Below are 24,354 nucleotides of genomic sequence, written 5' to 3' on the forward strand. Positions count from 1 at the left end.
CTACCTTAGTAATTGTGGGTTTTATTCCCCATGCTATTCATCTTCTAAGATTAAAGATAAGCAAGCCTATCTGCATTTATTGTTTTGCAGAAGTAGATATACTATGTCTGATGAAGTGATTTGATTGGGACATCACAGGAATGACGCAGTCTGAGAATGAACCTGTGTCAGCACCCACATCTGTTTTTGGTCCTTGAGATTGAGTACTAAACCATAGCATTTTCTCTTTATACTTCTCTGGAGTTACTTGGTGCTGGCATTATTCATGTTCCTACCGTTTGGGCATACTACTTCATCTTTTATATTTTGCAGATAGGTCTCTGTTCAGTTCCTCTGAACATCACCATGTCCTTTGATTCTAAAGACCCTTTTAAATTTCTGAAATTAATTATTTGCAATTACACGTAGACATTCTTCATAGCTATTCAGTTCTATGAGTCTCAATGGCTTAATACCGTAACCTTGTTCTTATGGCATTCCTACCTTGTCTCTTTCTGTTTTTTTTTTTTAGATTTTATTTATTTATTCATGAAAGAGAGAGAGGCAGAGGCAGAGGGAAAAGCAGGCTCCCCGTGGAGCAGGGAGCCTGATGCGGAACTCGATCCCAGGACCCTGGGATCATGACCTGAGTCGAAGGCAGACGCTTAACCAACTGAGCCACCCAGGCACCCCACATTGTCTCTTTCTGGAAAGAGACATTAAATCTAAAAAGAAAAAAATAAGACCAGTTTATTGTCAATTACAAATTAAGTTGACAAAGAGACAAAAACTAAACACTGGTTTCCAAATGTGCAGTTCATTTGTGTCCATGGCTCATGTCATTCCTTCATAAAGGCTGTAATACTCTGTACTTACTAACATAACCCACTAAATTAGATGGTAGCTGTTATCAATTGCAGCTTTAAGGTTTTAGAATTTTTATTATTTCATTTGCTTGATAGGTATATTGCTCATTTTTTTTCTTCATAACAAACTCTTCAACATTTCAAGTGCTTATAATGACAAATATTTGTTTTTCTTGCCCGTGGCTCTGCAGGGCGGTTGGGATGGCTCTGCTCGGGGCTCCAGGTTAGGTTTAGGTCTGCTTCATGTCTTTCCTTCTCCTTGGACTAGCAGCTACCTGAACATGTTCTTCTCTTAGAGAATGACAGGAGTGTGAGAGTAAAAAGCTAAACGGCCCAAGCACATTTAAAAATACTTCCGTTATGTCTGTGTAAAATCACGTTGGCCCAAGCACGTCAGGAGCCCGGCCTCCTGTCAGTGGGGCCGGCTGTATGCTCACTGCACAGCAGGAGGCTGTGCGGGGTGACAGGGCAAAGGGTGTGGGTATCAGATGCTGTTAAAGAGGAGAGAAAAACCGGGGGAAATAACCCGGACTACCACTGTAGGGAAGCAAACCGCTAAAACAGTCATTAATTTAGTAATACAGGGCCTGTGAATATAGGTCCATTGTAAACATGACAACACTTGCATATTATTTAACTACCTTCTTTTGAAAATGCTCTACCAGTGCTCTGAATTTCTTTCCAGAATGCTCTCTCTCTCTTTTTTTTTTTTTTTTTTTTTTTTTTTTACCCTTAAGTAGCCTCCACACCCAAGGTACACAGAATTCACTTCCTTTGAACAGGTTGGAATGCTATGGAAACTCAAAAAAAATGTGTCTGTTCATACAGTTGTATCTTTTTTAAAGGTATGAACAAGAACACTAAAGGAGATGTGTATTGCAGTTATGTAATATTAAACATAACCTAGTCTATTTTTTAAATTATGGAATAGAAATTTCATTTTAGGGCGCCTGGGTGGCTCAGTTGGTTAAGCGACTGCCTTCGGCTCAGGTCATGATCCTGGAGTCCCGGGATCGAGTCCCGCATCGGGCTCCCTGCTCAGCAGGGAGTCTGCTTCTCCCTCTGACCCTCCCCCCTCTCATGTGCTCTCTCTCTCTCATTCTCTCTCTCTCAAATAAATAAATAAAATCTTAAAAAAAAAAAAAAAAGATTTCATTTTATCTCTGGTTCATGGACCTGGCTTTGCAGAGTATATGTAGTCATGGGAATATGTATATAATTTCTGTTTTTAAAAAAACTTTTTTGTTTTTTTAAGATTTTATTTATCATTCGAGACACGGAGATACAGAGAGAGGGCATGAGCAGGAGGAGAGGCAGAGGGAGAGGGAGAGGGAAAAGCAGGCTCCCCGCTGAGCCAGGAGCTGGACGTGGGGCTCCATCCCAGGACCCTGGGATCATGACCTGAGCCGAAGGCAGATGTTTAACCATCTGAGCCACCCAGGCGCCCCTAAAAAAACTTTCTATTTTAAATTATATACTTGAAAGATTATAGACTCCTAAGAAGTTAAATTGAGGTCCTGTGTACCCATCACCTAGCTTTGCCTAGTGGTGACATGAGATTAGTATGTATGTATGTATTATTTGAGAGAGAGAGAGCATAAGCAGGAGGGGCAGAGCGAAAAGGAGAGAGAATCTCAAGCAAAGTCTGTGCTCAGCACTGAGCCCTGTGGGGTTCGATCTCAAAACACTGAGATCAGCACCTGAGCTGAAATTAAGAGTTGGTCACTTGACCGACTGCGCCACCCAGGCGCCCCGAGATTAGTTTTGAAATCGTTGATAAACCTTCTTTGCCCTCTTTAAAAGCCTGGGGTTTTTTGTTTTTTTGGGTGTTTTTGTTTTTGTTTTAGATATCTAACTTTCTTTAAAGAAAGGACACACCTATCATATGCCTGATCCTCTTTAGCTTTCAGAATTATGAAGTGTCCTGTAAGGATTCTGATGTCACTATTGCTTTGTTTCTTTAGTACTTTCTTCTCCATTTTCCTCATTTTCAGATTGTACCATTGATTGGGAAGTGATTATGTCTCATCTGCTTTTCTGGTATATTTCTCCCTGGCAATTTAAAATATATATAAGCCCCATTTTATTTCTTAAATTGAAGAAACATACTCAGTTAAATATTCAGATTTCTTGTTTGGAGTTTATTTTGGTAGTATTTGAAAACTTGAGGGTTTTTAACATCATCTCTTTTTTTTTTCCTTTTAGCCTGAAAATGAGATTTCTTCAGACTGCAATCATGTAAGTATGGATTTTCCATAACTCACCATATGTGCTTTATATATATGGCAGATTCAGGATGCTTTTTCTGTTGTTTTGGGAAACATTATGTCTTCTTAGATTCTCTTAATCTTAACAAGGATGTTAAACCTTATTTAAGGACCATGGTAAATCTGCAAATACCCCTCCATTCTAGAAACAAGCAGATTTTGTCAAATATTTATGTACTTAAGCTTAAGTTTTACTTCAGTTATAGCTACCATATGAAAATAATTTTCTCTGCTTATCATGCTTACAACTTTATTTTTATTTTTTTAAAGATTTTATTTATTTGCAAGAGATAGCAGGCACAAGAGAGAGCATGTGGGTGGGCAGAGGGAGAGGGAAAAGCAGACTCCTGCTGAACGGGGAGCCCCACGCAGGGCTCCATCCCAGGACCCTGGCATCATGACCTGAGCCAAAGGCAGACACTTAGCTGACTGAGCCACCCAGGCGCCCTGTGTTAAAGGTTATACACACACACAGACACACTCTCTCTCTCTCTCTCTCTCTCTCTCTCTCGATAACTATAATGAATACATTAAAAATCATTTATATAGGGGCAACCTGAGATCCTGACCTCAGCTGAATCCAAGAGTCAGATGCTTAACTGACTGAGCCACTCAGGCACCCCAAAGGACTATATTCTTTAATAGAAAGTGCTGTTAATAGACATAGGCAACAGGGGCTCCTGGGTGGCTCAGTTGGTTAAGCATCTGCCTTCGGCTCAGGTCATGATCCTGGAGTCCTGGGATCGAGCCCCACGTCGGGCTCCCTGCTCCATGGGGAGCCTGCTTCTCCCTCTCCCTCTCCATCTGCTTGCCGCTCCCTGCTGCTTGTGCTTGCTTTCTCTCTCTCTGTCAAATAAATAAATAAAATCTTTTAAAAAAATAAAAATTAAAAAATAAACATAGGCAACAGGTATAAATAGACTCTTCACAGGTAAAGAAAAAGATGTCCAATAAACAAGAAAATTTTATTCTCTCATAATTAAAACTGTGAAAATTAAAAGACAAATGAGTGCATTATTTTCATCCATCTGATTAGCAAATATAAAAAATTTGATAAATACACAGTATTGATGGGAATATGGGGATTTAAGCATTCTCTAGCCTGCTAATCAGCAACCTGCTACCCATTAGCCAGATCCAGGCCGCTGCCTGTTTTTATGCATAAAGTTTTATTGGAACACACCCACACCTATTCAGTTACATACTGTCTTTGGTTGCTTTCCATGCTATAATAGAAAGGTTGAGTAGTTTCTTTTTCTTTTTCCTTTTTTTTTTTTAGGTGTTATTTATTTATTTGGCAGAGAGAGAGCACAAGTAGGCAGAGTGGCAGACAAAGGGAGAGGGAGAAGCAGGCTCTCTCCACTGAGTAGGGAGCCCGACGTGGGGCTCGATCCCAGGACCCTGGGATCATGACCTGAGCCGAAGGCAGCCACTTAACTGACTGAGCCACCCAGGTGCCCCGGTTGAGTAGTTTCAACAGTGACTGTAGGTCCTAGAAGTATAAAAGATTTTACTTTCTGGCCTTTTGCAGAAAAAGCTGTTAAACTCTGCTCTAGCCTATAAATAAGAATATAAATATGAAAAACTTCTTTGTAAAGCAGAGAACTTAAAATGTGTATATACTTTGGCCTAGCGTTTTTACTTCTAAGAATTTATGTATAGTTATACTTAATGGATTCAAATATGTCTATAAGAGGATATTTGGCATTATTTATGAAGCAAAAAATTAGGGAAAAAACTCAGAATCCATCAGTAGAGTGACTCTGGCATGGGGGAATCCCAGAAAGCAGCTAATCTGTGCCCTAGAGCTCCTAAAAGGCTAGAGAATAAGAAGGATTTGACACTGCTGAAAATGGGGACAAATAGTATACAGAAAACAGGAGAATTGATGTCCTTATAAAAAGAGATTAGGACACAGAGACAGAGGGGATGGATAACCATGTGAAGATACAAGGAGAGAGGTCTCAGAAGAAATCAGTACTGCCGACACATTAATCTCAGACTTCTAGACTCCAGAATTGTGAGAAAATAAATCGCTTGTTTAAGACACCCAGTCAATAGTATTTTGTTATGGCAGCCCAGCAAACTTAATACACTTTTGGGTTGGGATGGGTTGCATGATAATTTTTCCCATTAAAATTATTGGAATAAATCAAACAGCTTTCCACATAGTAGGGAGTTCTGGAATGAGTTAGTGTTGTTAAGCAAGAGATAAAATTGGTTATGAACAATTGTTAGGCCTGTAAATACATTTGAAAATGTTTACACAATGGACAAATTCCTAGAAAGACAAATTTACCAAAACCAACACAAGAAGTAGAAAATCTGAGTAACCTATATTTATTTTAAAAAATGAATCTGTAAATAAAATCTTTATTGGCTGGCTGGCTCAGTCATTGGAGCATGTGATTCTTGATCTCGGTGTTGTAAGTTCAAGCCCCACGTGGGGTGTAGAAATTACATAAAGAAATAAAACTTTAAAAATATATATATATATTTTTTAAGTTTTATTTATTTATTTGAGAGAGCGAGAGCCAGAGAGCATAAGTGGGGTGAGAGAGCACGAGCAGGGTGAAGGACAGAGGGAGAAGCAGACTCCCCGCTGAGCAGGGAGCCTGATGCGGGGCTTGATCCTAGAACTCCAGAATCATGACCTGGAGCCAAAGGCAGCCGTTCAACCGACTGAACCACCCAGGTGCCCCTTAAAAAATAATTTTAAAAAATGAATCTGTAAATAAAAATGCCATAAAGAAAACTTCAGGACCAGGTGGATTTATTGGTGTAAGGAAAAAACACCACCAGTCTTTTATTTACTTATTTATTAAAGATTTTATTTATTTGAGAGAGAGTGAGAACATGCAAAGGGGGAGGGGCAGAGGGAGAGGGACAAGCAGACTCCCAGCTCAGTGGGGAGCACGATGCCAGATTCCAGAACCCTGAGATCATGACCCCGAGCTGAAGTCAGACGCCCAACCACTGAGCCACCCAGGCATCCCGTCACCAGTCTTTTATTTTATTTATTTATTATTTTTAAGGATTTTATTTATTTATTAGAGACAGCTTGTGCACAAGCGGGGGGGGCAGCAGAGGGAGAAGCAGGCTCCCCACTGAGCAGGGAGCCCAGTGTGGGGCTCGATCCAGGACTCCGGGATCATGACCTGAGCTGAAGATAGACACTTAACCAACTGAGCCACCCAGGAGCCCCTGTATCAGTCTTTAAAGATGTTATTTATTTATTTATTTGAGAGAGAGAGAGAAACAGCATGAGAGGGGAGAGGGTCAGAGGGAGAAGCAGGTTCCCCACTGAGCCGGGAGCCCAATGCGGGACTTGATCCCAGGACTCCAGGATCATGACCTGAGTCAAAGGCAGTTGCTTAACCGGCTGAGCCACCCAGGCGCCCCCAGTCTTTTAAAGAATAAAAAAAAAAAGTGGAAATATTTTTCTGTTCATTATGAGGCTAACATAACCTTACTGTCACCTAAAAAGGATATAACAAGAAAGAAAACATAGGCCAGTGTCACTTAGGAATCATAGATGAGAAAATGTTAACCAAGTTAGTAACAAACTGAATCCACTAAAATACAAGTAGGGAAATACATCAGGACTGCATTGGATTTAGTGCAGAATTGTGAGATTAATTTAACATTTGAAAAGTTAATCACAATAAAGGAGAAAAAGTTATGTCATCATCTCAGTAGGTACATTAAAAATCATTTGACTAAATTCAATACTAGTTTTTTAAGTTTTTATTATGGGAAATTTTCTAACATTAGTAATTAGACTGAAGACTGCAGGATATAAGATTAGTAGATTAAAAAATCAGTTGTAGGGGCGCCTGGGTGGCTCAGTCGTTAAGCGTCTGCCTTCGGCTCAGGTCATGATCCTGGGGTCCTGGGATCGAGCCCAGCATCGGGCTCCCTGCTCCGCAGGAAGCTTGCTTCTCCCTCTCCCACTCCCCCTGCTTGTGTTCCCTCTCTCGCTGTGTCTCTCTCTGTCAAATAAATAAATAAAAAATCTTAAAAAAAAAAAAAATCAGTTGTATTCCTACTGACCAGCAGTGAATGATCTGAAAATGAAATTAAAACAACTTGATTTACAATAGCATCAAGAAGAATCAAATACTTAGGAATAAATTTAACAAAAGAAGTATAAGACTTATAAACCGAACTCTGTGGAAAACATCTTTGAACAAAATTAAAGATGACTTAAATAAAGGAAAAGACATCCTGTTTCATGGATTCATGGATTGGAAAACTTAATTTTGTTAAGATGGTAATACTCTCCAAATTGATCTAGATTCAGTGCAATTCCTATCAAAATTTCTGCTGACAACTTTGCAGAAATTGACATGCTGACCCTAAAATTCATACGGAAATACAGGGGATCCAGAATAGCCAAAACAGTCTTAAAAAAAGAACAGAGTTGGAGCATTCATAATGCCTGATTTCAAAATTTACTATATAGCCACAGTAATCAAGACTGTTGGTACTTGCATAAGGATAGACATATAGATCAGGGGAGTAGATTGAGAGTTCAGAAAGAGACACATTCATTTATGGTGAACTGATTTTCAGCAAGGATGACAAGATAATTCACTGGGGGGAAACAATAGGCTTTTCAACAGATGGTTCTGGGACAACCTGATACCCACATACCTAAAGATTAATTTGGACCCCTATTTCATACCGTATATAAAAATGGATTAAAGACCTAAATATAAGAGCTAGGGCGCCTGGGTGGCTCAGTGGGTTAAGCGACTGCCTTCGGCTCAGGTCATGATCCTGGAGTCCCGGGATTGAGTCCCACATCGGGCTCCCTGCTCAGCAGGGAGTCTGCTTCTCCCTCTCTCCTTGCGCACGTTCATGTGCGCACTCTCTCTTTCTCTTTCTCTCAAATAAATAAAATCCTTAAAAAAAAAAGTGTAGAGTTAATTACCCTAAGAAAAAGCTAAAAGAATTTAAAGTATTTGTCTCTGGGGGAGTTAGTAGGACTTCAGAAAGTGACTTGTCAGGGAACTGCTTTGATTTTTTACCTACCTTTATAGAATTATTTGATTGAACAGCTTTGATTTAAAAATTTTAAGATGGGGGGTGCCTGGGTGGCTCAGTCAGTTAAGCGTCTGCCTTTGGCTCAGGTCATGACCTCAGGGTCCTGCGATCGAGCCCCACTTTGGGCTCCCTGCTCCGCGGGAAGCCTGCTTCTCCCTCTCCCACTCCTCCTGCTTGTGTTTCCGCTCTCGCTGTCTCTCTGTCAAATAAATAAAATCTTTTTTTTTTATTATTATGTTAGGTTAATCACCATACATTACATCATTAGTTTTTGAGGTAGTGTTCCATGATTCATTGTTTGAGTATAACACCCAGTGCTCCATGCAGAACGTGCCCTCCTTTAATACCCACCACCAGGCCAACCCATCCCCCCACCCCCCTCCCCTCTAGAACCCCCAGTTTGTTTTTCAGAGTCCATAGTCTCTTATGGTTTCTCTCCCCCTCTGATTTTCCCCCCTTCATTCTTCCCCTCCTGCTATCTTCTTTTTTTTTTTTTTAAACATATAATGTATTATTTGTTTCAGAGGTACAGGTCTGTGATTCAACAGTCTTACACATCTTAAAAAAATTTTTTTTAAAGATGAATGGAAGAGTAAGTGGATAAAATGAGCTATAGGGACTTTCAAGGAGCTTGACTATGAAGGAAGATTTTTCCTTCACCCTCCACACCCAAAACTTGTCACTATCCTGATTTTTTCAAATACATCCCATCTTCTCCCACTGTGCCTTTAACTGGTCTGCTAACCTCCCTTAGTCTAGCCCTTCTCTGCACTGTGACCAAAGTTGACCTTTTGAGTTCTCTGGTTAAAATTGTTCATTAGCTATAAGATAAAATACACATTCTTTAATGTGAGCTCTGATACTCGATGTGATCTGATCCCTGCCTGCAACCCCTCAGCCCCATCTTTCATACCTCAACCCAGCCATCCTGAGCTATGGGTGTCCCTAGAAGTTATAATTACTCTTTCTGTCCTTTTTAGCTTTGTATTCCTAGACCCCCAATCTCCCTCAGTTCACCTGACAGAAATCCTTCTTATTCCTGGGAATTGAGCCCAGTATAACTTGACCACTACCACCCCCACCTATCCCTCCTCCACATTCACTAAGCTGTGTTCTTCCTTTGTATTCCCATAACATGTATGCATCTGTATCATATTTATGACACTATATTTTCATTGCTTATGTGCTTCCCAGTCTGACTCTTTCCGTCTTTTGCCTCCTGTGGTTGAGCTCCTTGAATGCTGAGACAGTGGCTTTTTTTTTTCTTCACCCTTAATTTTGTCATCTAGCAGGATTGATTCCAGGTTATAGTAGTTACTCAGTATGTGTCTAGGAGAGGGAGATGGGTAGGTGGATGGATTCATAAGTGAACATCTTATGTTTAAGAAAATTGAAGCTGGACTACATCCTGCTAACTGACAGCACTTAGTGTCCAATTGCAGTATTTTTCTTAGTTGATTGTAACCACTCAGGAGGGGACAAGTATCAAATATGATGCAAGTAATCAACTCTCAAAAATCAGGTGTAATGTGTGTTTATGTTTTCTAGAGGAAAAGGTACTGGTGGCAACCTATGCTGAATTCCCTTTTTAATTCTATTCCTGAAAGAATAATAATGCATAACTAGGTCATATTAAAAATAAAAGACCAGGAAGTAGATTAATGGTTGCCAAAGGATGGGTGGAGGAAGGATGAGGAGTGATACAATGGCTATGGGGTTTCTGTTTGGGGCGATGAGCATGTCCTCAAATTAGACAGTGGTGATGGTTTGCACAATCGTGTGAATATACTGAAAACCACTGAATTAGACACTTTAAAATGGTGACTTTTATGGGATATGAATTATATCTCAAAAAAAAAGAAAAAGGAGATGTTCCAAATTAAAAGTTAAAGACATTTCAGAAGCTCTAAGTGATTATCTAAATGCCTTTGACAGAAAATCAATTTCTAGCCCATCACAGGATATCTGAGTTTGTGTTAGATAAATTAAGGAAGCACTCTGTGATTTGTAATTTTTCTGTCATTTGTTGCTGTTTACTCTAAATCCTTGAGCTACCAGACAAAATAAAACACTATCATTCAGGCATACTTTTTTCTTTTTTCACTTAAGGACAATTTTTTTGTCCTTTCTTGTTTCTCTCTTTCTCTCGCTTTCTTTCTTTGAAAGAAATGGCACTGAGTCAGCTACAGTCACCCAGTAAGGAGGAAATATTTTAATCTTGTACACACAGAATTAGAATGTTCTTAATTTTAAAAGAAGAATGTTGCTTTAATTTTAAAATATAAAATTTAGGGGCACCTGGGTGTCTCAGTTGGTTAAACGGCTGCCTTTGGCTCAGGTCATGATCCCAAGATCCTGGGATTGAGCCCACCCTGTGTTGGGCTCCCTGCTCAACAGGGAGTCTGCTTCTCCCTCTTCCTCTGCCTTCCCCCTCCCCGCCATGCTCTCTCTCTCTCAAATAAATAAATAAAATCTTTTAAAAAATAAAATATAAAATGTAATGACCACAAGTAGTACTACTTAATTCATAGATAATTGTAAAATGTGTTTGTCTAAATTCTAACCTTGTCTTTTGAGTCACTGGATTCATCTTTGCTTGTGAGGAACCAGGAGACCCAAGATTCCTTCAGTTAGAACTAAGCTTCTCCTATACCCCCATTCTCAGTTTGGCCTCATATGTCCTGTTGGTTGAACTTGTCACTCATCATGGTATAAGTTTGTTTTTTTGTTCATCTATTTAACAAATATTTGTTGGTGCCTATGTGTTCCATCACTCACTCTTGTAGGCACTGGGCATACACTGTACTGAACAAGGCAGAAGTCCATCCTTGTAGAGCTTTTGTTATAGATGGTGGACAGATTCTACTCCTTTTTTCTAAAAACTCACTTATTAATCATAGTTGAGGGATTAGAGCTTTTTGCTGGCTTTTTTTTTTAAGGGAGGAGGAGAAGAAATACAACTCATCCTTCACAAAATTTTATTTATTCACAAAAGCTTCCTCCTGTACAGAATTAAGTGCTTATTTCTGTGTTGTTCCTAAAACACATTATATAAGCCTCTGTTCTACTTCTAAAAAGCAGATCTGGTCATGTCACTCTCTTATTTTCCCTTCAGTGACTCCCCATTACTCTCAGGTTGAAGTTCAGACATAGCTTACAAGGGTTTTCAGAGTCAGTCTTCCATTGGACTTTCAGTTCCTCTAACATGCCGTTTCCCTTTCAGTGAGCTTCCACACATGCTATTTCATTTACCTAAAATAGTCCTCTCCCTACCCCTTTACTGTGGCTAACTGCTAATCTTTCAGGTTTCATCTTAGATAGCACTTTCTATGTTACACTTTACTTGACCAAACCCCCCAACACAGTCCAGGGGTACCTTGTATTGCCGTTAACCAAATACACTACTTGCCATTGACCAGAGCCACCACTGGATAATATAGTCTTTGTCTTTCTCCTTTTGTTTTATTCCCCAGTTCCTAGTACAGTGCATATTCAAACATGTTTTTCTGTTTCCTCTAATAGCCTATGAAGACCTTGAGTTCAGACTGTGTGTGGTATATCGTAAGTGCTAAGCAGATGTTTCAGTGAATCAGTGAGTGATTGATTGTATTGTTTGTCTTGGAGTATAGCAGAAAGGCTTGTGAACTGCGTCTCCCTCCCCCAGTCTCTTCATGTTCAGCATCGTACAAAGTCCCTGCTCTGTCTCTCCATCTGAGCTGAGTATAAGGGCTCGTTTGTGCTACTTTTCAGAAATTGAATCATACACTGAAAATTGTTAAGTAAAGCTGCAAAAGGTACGGCAATATTCAGCGCTCATCCATAAATAGTAATGGCTTTAGATAGTTTGGAGTTTAAAACATGTTAAAAACAATTGTGTAAAGTAGACCTTATGGTGTATGTGTCAAGGCAAAGAAGGGTTTTAAAGGAATGAAGATAGATATGCCTGCAAACTAGGCCCTCGGCATCTCTCCTTCATAAAACTGATCTGTGGAAGCACTGTGGATTGTGAAATCTGCAACTAAACCCACCAAATCTGACCTACTGGGTTAAACTTTTTGATTTAATAGAATTTAGCTTGGACAACCTTATTAATGTTTTCTCTGAAAACCTTATCAGGGATTTTAATTGTAATTTTTTTCTTGAGTTAAAAAAAAAATTTTCCTTAAGTGTAAAAAGAAAAAAGTATGCCTGAATGGTAGTGTTTTATTTTGTCTGTTCTTTTTTTTTCCTTTTATCTGTAAACACAATGACATTTTTATCTTACTTTTCTTTTCATTACCTGAATATGTTTTATCTGACTCTGTATAATGGACTTTTATCACTTACAGGAACCATCGATGAAAAATTCCGTATTCTAACTGGAGTTTTTGTTTGTATTTTTCTCTTGTATGTAGTTGTTGTGGAATTACAAGCTGAATCTAACTACAGACCCCAAATTTGAATCTGTGGCCAGAGAGGTTTGCAAATCTACCATATCAGAGGTAGGTTGTGAAAGAATTTTGTGGGTATTTAATGGCTTAGAAGAGAAAATTACAGCTGTTCACCAGGCCAGTCATTAAGGGAGGAATGACTGACTCAGTTACTTTACTTTTCTTGGAATTCACATCTGTATTGGCTGAGAGAGAGGCCGAGGCAGCGGGGAGTGTAACCAGCCTCCTTTTTTGTAAACATTCACCTACATTTATCGTAGGATGCTGTTGATTCAGACACATTGGAAATCAGGCTCTGTTGGTCCCCAAACAGAGGACACAACTGCTTCTGTCATCAGTGCTGTGCTCATACTTTTTGCAATCTGCTGATGTCTGAAGCTTATCAGAATGGTCTTCCCAGGAGGCCTATAAATGTTTCTGAGTTACGCAGTTGGTTCAATGGAACCACAGAGGCATATGCTTCAAATAATAGGAGTTAGCATTAAAAAGATTTGTGACAGGATTGTGTATGTTGTTATAGATAGATGTTGAGTATAAAAACAAAAATAATTAATGATAATGTATAGCATCGCGTGGATGTTAATTGGGGAAAATTTTCAATTATCTTGGTTCAATGTGAATAACAAAAAACACTAGTGAAAATTGTGGTTTTGAAATTTTTATTTTATTTTATTTTTGAGAATCAGAGATAGAAATTCCAAAAGGAGGCGCCTGGGTGACTCATTCGGTTAAGCGGCTGCTGTCAGCTCAGATCATGATCCCGGGGTCCTGGGATCGATCCCCACGTCAGGCTCCCTGCTCAGCGGGGAGCCTGCTTCTCCCTCTCCTCCTCGCTCATGCTCTGTCTCGCTACCTCTGTCTCCCTCTCCCAAATAAATAAATAAAATCTTTAAAAAAAAAAAATTCCAAAAGGCCAGAGATTTCTGCATACCAAAGTATAAAAATCACAAAGAACAGTTGCTGTTTTTCTACCTCAAAGTTAATAATTCTACATCTTATAACACATAGATCTGTCCTCAAACTACCCTACTGATGACTTAATTCAGGACAACGTTCTTAGCTCTTAAGGAGGACACTATCCCAACCAGATAAGCCCTCGGCTGTTGTTCCTCACTTACGTCATTATGGGACCTTGTAGAATATGTTTTCTTCCTCAGACCTTCTAGTACTGGATCTGATATGTTTTATTCTTTTAAAGCAGTGACCCTTCTTCGTATTTACTTTGGGGCTCCAGAATAGAATAGCTATCTTTGAAAACATTGGCTTCAGCTTTAATATTCTGCACCTCATACTCCCTTCAGCTATATGGTTAACTGTATATACCAGTTTGATCGCCATATGGAAATTTAGCTCAGGGTCTATGCAGATTCATCAGAATAATTTCCCTCTTTACTGGCTTATAAAAGATATAGATAGATATAGATATATATGTATGTATGTATGTGTGTATAACTAGCTTTCTTATAATGTTCATGTAATGGTGGTCCTCTTGTAACCTTTTGGGGTGTTGTGGTTTTGTAAATGATTTCAAGTAAAAATGGGAATTTACCCCTCCCTAGAGGGAGATTATACTGGAGTCAGGGAAATTAAATATCAGGAAGAACATAGTTGCCAACAAAATGTTTTATTCTACATCTTCTTCCAGTCCTCTCTCTTGCAATCCTACTTGCAGGGAGAAAAACAGCATCACAAGAATACCTGCAAACTGCAAACCAAACTTTTATTTACTCTCTGTTGTTGAGCCAAATACTGGTGGCTTTCCTACTGCTTCATGTCAAAAATAGAGTGACGACAGCACTTTTCCAATGGCATCTTATGAATCTGCTCCCCAGCCACTTCAGACTTTACTCCCATTCATGGACATATTGATGACTTAATGGTGTTTTTTGCTGTTAATCATAGAAATTTTCCTTCTGTTGTATTAAGCTTCTAGCCAATAGAATGGTTGGAGGAAAGCATAAACTTTTAATTCAGACACTATACCCTATCCTAATTGGTGGTAAACTAAAATACAAATAGGTTCTACCTCTCTGTGTTTCAGTAAAATCTCAAGTGATTAAAGCTAAATACACATTTATTTTCTTATTGGGGCTCCAATTCAGAATGTGCTCCTGGTTTTTCTTCAGATTTGTAAACTATTGATTGCCCAGTGTAAGAGCTGTATGAATACTTGCACTTCACTAAGGTTTAAAACCCAGGCGTCTGCCGCTAGTTCTGTGTTCTTATACGGGGTTTTCTCAGTGGTTGAATTACAAAAATTGAGAATTTTCAAGCAGCTATTCCTCCTTTCACTTTTGAAACTTAACTCTGTTTTGCTCAAAAACAAAACAAAAGCCTTTTCCTGGAAATAAATTCATGACCCTCTTTTTGGGCATCTCAAAAAAAAAAACAAAACTCAAGGTTAAGTTGAAAGAGTTGCATTCATCTTGATTGTAGAAGATCTCTGCTGCCTCTTGAAGCCAGAGCGAGACTATTTGCTTAAATTCTCAAGTTTGCTTTCTTGAAAAGTAAACACCATTTTCTGTCTTGAACTGAGTGTTTGACATGTTTGAATTTGATAGAAGAGTTAGACTTGAAGAGACCCAGTGGGCTAGAAGATAATGAGTGTGTAGTATATCTTCACCTAGCACCTTTTGGAAAGGGAGAATATATTTGTTTTGCCCTCTGTACGTATTTAGGATAGGTAGTGTGATAGTAGAAAATGGTCACTCTTGGTTTCAAAAAGCCAATAAAACATTTCTTCTTGTTTATATTAAAAGTAAACATTTACATTTGGGCCCCTTACTCTTGTCAAAACTACCATTTTTGTTTGTTTTTAATTTCTTCAAATGCAGTAGGATTTTTCTAAACAACCTCCCCTGTTTTATAATTCAAGCTTACAACCCAGTAAGTAGATTTTACTTTTTTATGTCTGAATTTCAGCATTTTTTGGCTTACTTGCTTCATTAGCACGTGTGGTTTGGGATGCACTTTGCAGGAACACAAACCATGTGGAATAGCTCTGTGCTTGATCCACTAGAACATGTGTCTAAAGCACCAATTAGATTTGCAGGGGCCTTCCCCTTCTCAGACTTCTTGCCAGACTGCACTGAGCATCGTTTTAAACATGTTTCTGTTCCAGACCACAGTGGTGAAGCTGGGGATTCTACTAAGTTCAAAAACACATGTCCAAATCCACAGTTAATTCAGAACATATTAATGTCATGTCAAGAAGTAATATTATGCCTTCCCGCCTCCCTTCTTTTGGCCATTAGGTTTACCTAACAGTAATAATTTGTTGTGTAGCTTGGCTTGGGACATGCCACTAGACTTCAGTTCTGCACCTGTTTTCCAGAACTATTTCCTAGATTAATCTCCTCACTGTCCATTGCATTCTTTGCGTGGATAAAGGGACTTTTCAGTAGAACCATTCTAAAGCTGTAGATGTTAAAAGCTTTTTAAAATTATATTTCAATAAAGCTGAAATTTTTAAAAATTGTTGCCAAACACATTAATCAGATATATCCTAGACACCACAATCTGAGTAGGCATGACACTATTTTCTTTATAACAAGTGTATTTCTAAGTGTTCCTCTTTTTCTTCTAAATATAGATGGGAAATCAATAAGAAAATACCAGACATTCTCTTTTGTAAAAGTTGTTTGATATGAGAATAAAATACTTGTGTAAAACAGCCACTTTCTTTGGAGCAGATTAAAGAATGTGCTGATGAACCAGTTGGGAAAGGTTACTTGGTTTCCTGCTTGGTGGATCACCGAGGCAACATCACTGAGTACCAGTGTCACCAGTATATCACCAAGATGACGGCCATCATTTTCAGTGATTACCGTCTAATCTGTGGCTTCATGGATGACTGCAAAAATGACATCAACATTCTGAAATGTGGCAGCATTCGGCTTGGAGAAAAGGTATCTATTATATTTATACCGGCTTCACCAAAGGGGTCCTATGAACTTGATGAAAGAAAAGTTTTGTATAACTGGCATGGGAAAAATTTAGGGCTGGAGATGGCCTTAAAGTGGAGGTCCAGACAGCCCCAAGATGTAAGGCTGGTTGACCCGTGAATACATTTCATCTGTTTGTAGTGTTTCAGTACTGTATGGGAAAGCAGAAGAATTAATATCAGCCAAGAGAAGTGTCATCTTCAAAATACTAAACCAGTTGCTTGTTACCTACAGCGTTCCCTGGCAAAGCATTTTGTTGTCTCGTGGGCGAAGTAGTTGGAGTAGGAGAGCCTTAACTTGTCTAACCTTTCTCTGCATATACCTCATTGCTGCTATAAAAAAATTACTTAGTAAACACACTGGTATAAAAGAAGATATTTAAATATTAGAAAAGTTTAAGATATGTGAAGGTACTTCTGGCTTGTGAGAAGAAAGGTACTCTATAAATGTGATCTATTGCTATATCTTTATCTCGGAAGAACTAGTTTTAGTAAAGACAAGAAGGAAAATAACTACTTAGCTGACGACTTCTTTCTTAATTATGTGTGGTCTTATTTTTGTTCTTATGAGTCTGTTGTCCAGAAGCTCACAATGGAGGTTTGGCCAGGTTTATTCTGAATTTGTTGGCTCAGCAAAATGAAATAAACTCCTGAGAAGTAACAGGTGCTGGGGGAGAGGTGGTCTGAGGCGTATGTCTGGCATCAGCTGTTAGTTGCCGCTGCTCATTAATCTGCTCTTTAGGAAATGTGATGGGAAATAAAACCTTTTTGTCCCTTTGTCCTCTATTTGTTCATTGCCCCATGGTTTGCCCGCTTCTGTCACTGACATAGGGTGGGGGGCATGATGTTGGAATGCTGGAACTGCACACACCAGTTCAGATGACGATTTTAGGGCTGGTTATTGTCTGCCTGTCACCAAATACCCTTTCCTTCATACCAGCACAGGGCTCTGGCCCTTTCACAGGGCACCTCTGAGTCAGTCTTGGGAGCACTGTGAACTTGGCATAGAGCTTTTGGCAGCTAAAGAAAGGCCAGTTTTAATAAAGAAGGCAGATTTCTTCCTTCCCTGCAGACTCTAAAAATGGCACAAAAGCTTAAGCTACCCTAATAATTCAGGAAGCTCTTCTGACTTTATTTAGGGTGTTAGAGATCATGTCCAATTCCATATCTCACTCTTCTTAAAAGCTTCACATAAGTGTTCCAGACACATTTTTTTAGGAATCAGTGATGACACTTTTCCATATTTGTGATTAGTGGTCTACACTGTAGAGTAGACCATTACAATTCACCTCTTTTTATAGTAGTTTTTCCCTGTTGACACCAAGATAATTGCTGGTTAGCTTCCCACTAGCAATCTGAATTGTCAGTATAAAACCTGCTTTCAGCTGCATGTTTGAGTCATTAAGTCTTAGTGCCTGAAACAATCACAGAAAACAGTAGCACTAGAGCCCGAGAACCAGACGATGAGGATTGTTTGCCCAGCTTTGTAAAATAACAACAACAAAAAAGTTTCTATGGACCATCAAAATGCACATTTTTGTCATGTTTATCTTTTGCTCTACCTCCTGGTTAGGTGAACTTCTGTTTATACCAGGCACCTATCCTGGGGCTTTCTGTATTTTGGGTACAATAAGATAGATTCATGCTTGCACTCTTCAAAAAGCATGTTCCTTCCTATATAATCCACTCTGGTGCTACAGCCAAGTTTAAAAATGAGGGAGGCATGTCCTCAGCCCTTCTTGGCTTTTCTAACTATAGTTCATTTCTCTGGGGCCAGTTATTTAGATATGCAAATTATCCTAAAAATTAATGAATCAGCTTCTGGCTTGTCGATTTCAAATCTGCCACTGAAGCTTGCAAACTCTCTCTGTGACCGCCTTTGAACTGACTTCCTCCAAAGGTCAGAGGATCAGGGTAATGGTTCATCTGTTTGTACCCTGCCTCTGTATGAATGTAGAAGAGTCATGTGTCAAAACTGATTTTCTTTCAAAATGTTAATATATGTAAATTTGAGAACAAAGACTATATTAATAAAAATTTTTCTTTCTTTTTTTTTAAAGATTTTATTTTTTTGAGAGAGAGAGAGCACATGAGAGGGGGGAGGGTCAGAGGGAGAAGCAAACTCCCCACTGAGCAGGGAGCCCGATGCGGGACTTGGTCCCGGGACTCCAGGATCCCGACCTGAGTCGAAGGCCGCTTAACCGACTGAGCCACCCAGGCGCCCCTAATAAAAATTTTTCTAAATAAGTATAGTTAAAATGAAAGGACAGATCTTCAAACGTAAAAGTGTAAATTATTTACATCATCTGAAGAAAAAGTACAATGTGCGATCCAATACAGGAACTTAATTGTGGATGTGTGCCACATTATTACTACTTTTAGACTTTTCACTTGGTAGTTAATATAATTTTACCATTCCCTGCTTTTAACCACCTACTTTGAATAATTTGGTCAGTCTTTTTCTCTGTGTAGTGAGGAAGATCACAGAAGACACAAAAAACATTGAATTAGAGAGTGGTTTATAGCAGAGATGAAAACTGAGTTCTTCCTTTTTGAGATTAGTGTCATTTTTCTCTGTTCTTAAAAAGAAAAAAGGACAAGGTTTATGGGGAAGAAAAGATACTACCTATCAAATTGCTAAAAACTGATCAGGACTGTTAGTAGTTTTAAGACGACATTTATCTCGCCACGGTAGAAATCCATTTTAAGTTCATTTACAGGATCATTTGTTATTCCTATGTCAAGCCTATGTATTAGTAACTTACCCTTTTTTTTTTTTTAAGATTTTATTTATTTGACAGAGAGAGAGAGGGAGCCCAAGTAGGCAGAGAGGCAGGCAGTGGGAGAGGGAGAAGCAGGCTCTCCACTGAGCAGGGAGCCCGACGTGGGGCTCGATCCCAGGACTCTGGGATCATGACCTGAGCCGAAGGCAGCTGCTTAACCGACTGAGCCACCCAGGCGCCCCTAACTTACCCTTTTTTAACCTAAGTAATTTTATTTTCCTGTAGATGGTGTGCTAGTGTGTAGTTTACCTCCCTTGATTTCATTCTTATTCAGTAATTAGCATACAGTGTTCTTTGTGAAATATTTGCATACATTTCAGTTATATAACTAAAATGGGCTGAACTGAAAATGCTCAGACTCGAGGAAACTGAGAAGATTACCTCAAATACAGTTATTTGAAAAAATTATCTAAAGTTGGGATGAATGAAAACATCTAATGGAGATGATGATATGGCCCAGCACCAATATGTGGTGCTACAATTGCTGTAATTATAATTAAATCTCAGATTCCTGAGGGGATCTCAAGCCACGATGATGCTGCCTTTATTTAAATCCAAGAAGAAGCAAATGGAACCGTTAAGAAATATAATAGCCCTAAGTAGATAATCTTACTGGTGGTACATTTAAAACAGTCAAAGACCCTAAGTATACAGGGAAACACTTAGACTCATTACATGGAAATCATTTCTTTACCCTGTGATGCCAGGACTAAAGGCTAAATCTAAATCAGGAATTGACTATCAGATTATTATTTTCAACCCCTTTTATATTATTGCTAACAGCCATATAAGTAAGTTATCATGGGCTACTAAACTTTGGTATAGGATGTTGTTTTATAAACTAGGATCATGTTTATAATAATCTCTTGTATACTGTAAATAATAAGTGTCTGATATGTTTCTATTGAAATGTTTGTTATCATAGGTTTGTTTTTCCTTTGGGAAATGGAAATGGGTAGGCCTCGCCTAAGTGGGCCATGGTCAGACAAACTTGAGTGTCACTCATTAAATTAGGAAGAAAAAATAAGCCTTATTCTGGAATTCTAAGGTTTATGTCGACTCTTCTCTCTGTCCTTATCTTTTTGTCACTTGTCTCTCAGAGTCTGTGTATCTTTTTTTTTTTTTTTTAAGATTTTATTTATTTGTCAGAGAGAGAGCGCAAGCAGGGGGGAGCGGCAGGCAGAGCAGGCAGAGGGAGAAGCAGGCTCCCTCCTGAGCAAGGATCCCGATGTGGGGCTCCATCCCAGGACCCTGGCATCATGACCTGAGCCAAAGGCAGCCGCTTAACTGAGGGAGCCACCCAGGCGTCCCAGAGTTTGTTTATCTTATTCAGAATTGCCCTCCAAAAAACCTTTATGGTCCTCTCAGGTTTTTATGCATTTAGAATCATACAACTAGTGCTCAAGGTTCAGGTACAGATAGAGAAGAGGAGGTATGAGAATCTGCTAGGGGAGTGTTCTTCCTAACCTTTTTTGGGTCAGCAAAATTTTGAAAATTTAATGAAAGCTGTGAACCCTTCTCAGGAGAATAAATAACACCCACATACAAATTTTAGGAGTGTCCTAGAACCCCAAGATCTAGAAAAATAAATGATGGACTGTTAGCTGGGCACCTTACTCTCTGCAACCCAAGACGAGTTGATAAACTCCTCTAGGCCTGTGTTTACTCTTCTGCACAAGAGATGCCACAGCTTTTATCTCCTCTCCACAGGTATCATAGGAGAGAACATGGACGTTTTCATGGAAATACTTAGAAATGAATGTGCTATTAAACAAATTGCATTACAACAAAGTTTAGAAAAAAAACTATATACAATTTTTGTTATTGTTGAAATTTTGCTTAAGGTAGATGTTTCCCGGGACTCCTGTGTGGCTCAGCCGGTTAAGCGTCTGCCTTCAGCTCGGGTCATGATCCCAGGGTCCCGGGATCGAGTCCCGCATCGGGCTCCTTGCTCAGCGGAGAGCCTGCTTCTCCCTCTGCCTGCCACTCTCCCTGCTTGTGCTCGCTCGCTCTCTCTCTGACAAATAAATAAAATCTTAAAAAAAAAAAAAATCAGATGTTTCCCTTCCTGGTTTCAGGAATCTTTTTATTACATACAGATGATTTCATAGGCACCGTATTTTACTATAACAAGATTGTGTGTGTGTGTGTGTGTGTGTGTGTGTGTGTGTGTGTAAATAAGAGATAGCGTGTACTTCTGCTGCTTTGGTTTGCTGTATTTATAGTTATACCTCTCAAGTTTTTGAAGCATGTCTTCTGGGTATAGCAGATTGGGACTCTTGAATAGAAATATTTAGGGGAAATTTCTCATATTTTGAGTGAATGAATGCTTGTGGTTGCTACGGGGATGATGCAATGTACAATTAAAGATCATTGGATGGGGCGCCTGGGTGGCTCAGTTGGTTAAGCGACTGCCTTCGGCTCAGGTCATGATCCTGGAGTCCCGGGATCGAGTCCCACATCAGGCTCCCTCCCTGCTCGGCAGGGAGTCTGCTTCTCCCTCTGACCCTCCTCCCTCTCATGCTCTCTGTCTCTCATTCTCTCTCTCTCAAATAAATAAATAAATAAATCTTTAAAAAAAAAAATAAAGATAATTGGATGGTTTTAGGAAAGCTCTCAAACTCAGTTTGTATAAAGGGTGGTAATCTCATTAAATCGTATTAAGATAAATCCAAAACATCAAAGTGAGTATTACACTACAAATTGTACATATTGGGGTTTTTGTGGACAGTATGGAGTAGAAAAATGAAGAAAGAGGGTCTCTGTAACGTCTTTTCTCAATGGATTTTGTGGTTTTTTTTTTAACGTGACTAAAAGCGTTATTATTGGGGAAATACCTCTCACCCTTTGAGGTCAATAAACAGATTTCTGCAGTGTTAATTCAGTATTGATATGAACCATGATCAGAGCATTGGGCTGATGTAAATTCTTAAAATTTTTCTGACATTTAAACAAAGAATTCAGGTTTCTATTTCTAGTGCTAACTAAACTATATTTAAATCTCCCAGGATCTCTCTTTCCATTTGTAGCATGCAAGTATTCTGTTCTAACAGAAGATCGTTGAGGACATTTTCTGTAACTTCCACAGTGTGGTTGGTTCCCACCTAATTTCTCAGCAGAATATCAATAAGCCAACTATATATTGAATTGAGGGGGTTTTTTTGTTTTTTTTTTGTTGTTTTTTTTTTAAGCAAATGATGTTTATTTAAAACTCATTGTGGTGAGAGTTTTACAATATTAGTACCCTTGCTATTTTAGGATGCACATTCACAAGGTGAGGTGGTATCATGTTTGGAAAAGGGCCTGGTGAAGGAAGCAGAAGAGAGAGATCCCAAGATTCAAGTCTCTGAACTCTGCAAGAAAGCCATTCTGCGGGTGGCTGAGCTGTCCTCAGATGACTTTCATCTAGACCGGCATTTATATTTTGCTTGCCGAGATGATCGGGAGCGTTTTTGTGAAAACGTAAGTCAGCTCAGAAGCTGTTCTTCTCCTTTAAAGTATTTTCTAATACTCTAGTCCGAAATAAAATAAACCAGCACACTCTCCCATGTAGATAAGGCAGTGAAATGGAAGGCGGAGTTGTTCCCAGGAAAACAGAGAATGATGTTAGATGTTCAGCCTTGATGATTTAACATCTAGTTAACAGTTGGCTTCTGACAGTCTCCACACATTATTTTTTCTACTTTATCTCACTTTTCAATTTTAGTTCTTGGAAGTCTATGTTATTTATATACAGGAATCCTGTCTTACCAGGGAATCCTATTCACACCTATTCCATGTCTAAAACTGCCATATTACATGTTGTATGTTTTTGGCTAAGACGAATAAAACAGCAGGTGGCTAACTTTTAACACTAAATCCTTGGTTACTATCTGCAGACCTTACGGAAGACTTGCTAGCACTTTAAATAGAATTATCTCCATCCTTACAACAAAGAACTGAGAGTAACTTGGGGCGCCTGGGTGGCTCAGATGGTTAAGCGTCTGCCTTCGGCTCAGGTCATGATCCCAGGGTCCTGGGATCGAGTCCCGCATCGGGCTCCCTGCTCAGCGGGGAGCCTGCTTCTCCCTCTGACCCTCCTCCCTCTCATGCTCTCTGTCTCTCATGAATAAATAAATAAAATCAAATCTTAAAAAAAAAAAAGAACTGAGAGTAACTTGTGTATACTCCCACCCTCTGCTGTTTTGAATTTGCAGCTTTAACCATCAGAGCCACTGATTATGAGTTTTGTTGACTCCAACATAAAGTCGTAAGAAAAGACTCACAGACACTTCTCTTGGTTCCCTGAGTAACAGTGTATCTGGGAACAAATGACAATAGCCAAGCATCATGGGAAGATTTTTTTCATCTTTCCTGCAATCACTGTTTTCTTCCAAAGGCTACTAAATGTTATAAATGGCTGAGCCATTTGTTCAAAGGTGCTCACATTTATAATAATTTAAAGAAAGTTCTGTGTAGAATTGTGAATAGTGCCCAGCATAACTACTTAGCTAATTGTCATCATCCTCATCATCATGTGTATGTTCCATCTTACAGACGCAAGCTGGGGAAGGCAGAGTGTATAAATGCCTCTTTAACCATAAGTTTGAAGAATCCATGAGTGAGAAGGTAAGTATTACTTTGAAACAAACCAATATTTTATTCATTTCTTTAAAGTTTTCTTAAATCCTCTCAAACAATATTCTTATAAATTCATATCAGAATATAAATGACTGATAAAGCTTACCCTTTTCAGAGGCAAGACACTTGGCTTTTAGTTAGAGAACCAAAGCATATTTTGCTTAAGCCAAGAAAATGAAGCTTTGTGATATCTAGACATTGGGAAGCCAATTGGGAATCAATTTGGGGAGTAAAATTGGAGAATTGTGTATCATAGTCACACTGAAGCCAGCCCTGCATACTCAGGAAGCTTAGGCCAACCAAACCAGTGTGCTTTGCAGGTAATGACCTATTTAATTTTTCAGCAGCTGTCTCATTAAGCATTCTCAGTACTATTAGTCCTCTGTCCCTGGATGAATGCAAGCATCTTTTATGACT

At 39.1% G+C, this 24,354-nt stretch overlaps 1 protein-coding gene across 1 annotated transcript in view; it reads left to right on the plus strand.

Moving 5' to 3' along the window:
- The window catches only part of GLG1 (golgi glycoprotein 1), a 153,074-nt gene that overhangs the window by 92,012 nt on the left and 36,708 nt on the right, over positions 1 to 24,354 (plus strand). Inside the window, exons 2-6 of the mRNA XM_036088014.2 lie at positions 3,051 to 3,083; positions 12,556 to 12,642; positions 16,284 to 16,499; positions 22,576 to 22,779; positions 23,854 to 23,925. Coding sequence (XP_035943907.1) covers positions 3,051 to 3,083; positions 12,556 to 12,642; positions 16,284 to 16,499; positions 22,576 to 22,779; positions 23,854 to 23,925 — 612 coding nt within the window. The remainder of the gene's footprint in view (positions 1 to 3,050; positions 3,084 to 12,555; positions 12,643 to 16,283; positions 16,500 to 22,575; positions 22,780 to 23,853; positions 23,926 to 24,354) is intronic.

The sequence above is a fragment of the Halichoerus grypus genome, chromosome 15 (genome assembly GCF_964656455.1).
Source record: "Halichoerus grypus chromosome 15, mHalGry1.hap1.1, whole genome shotgun sequence".
Classification (NCBI taxonomy): Eukaryota; Metazoa; Chordata; class Mammalia; order Carnivora; family Phocidae; genus Halichoerus; species Halichoerus grypus.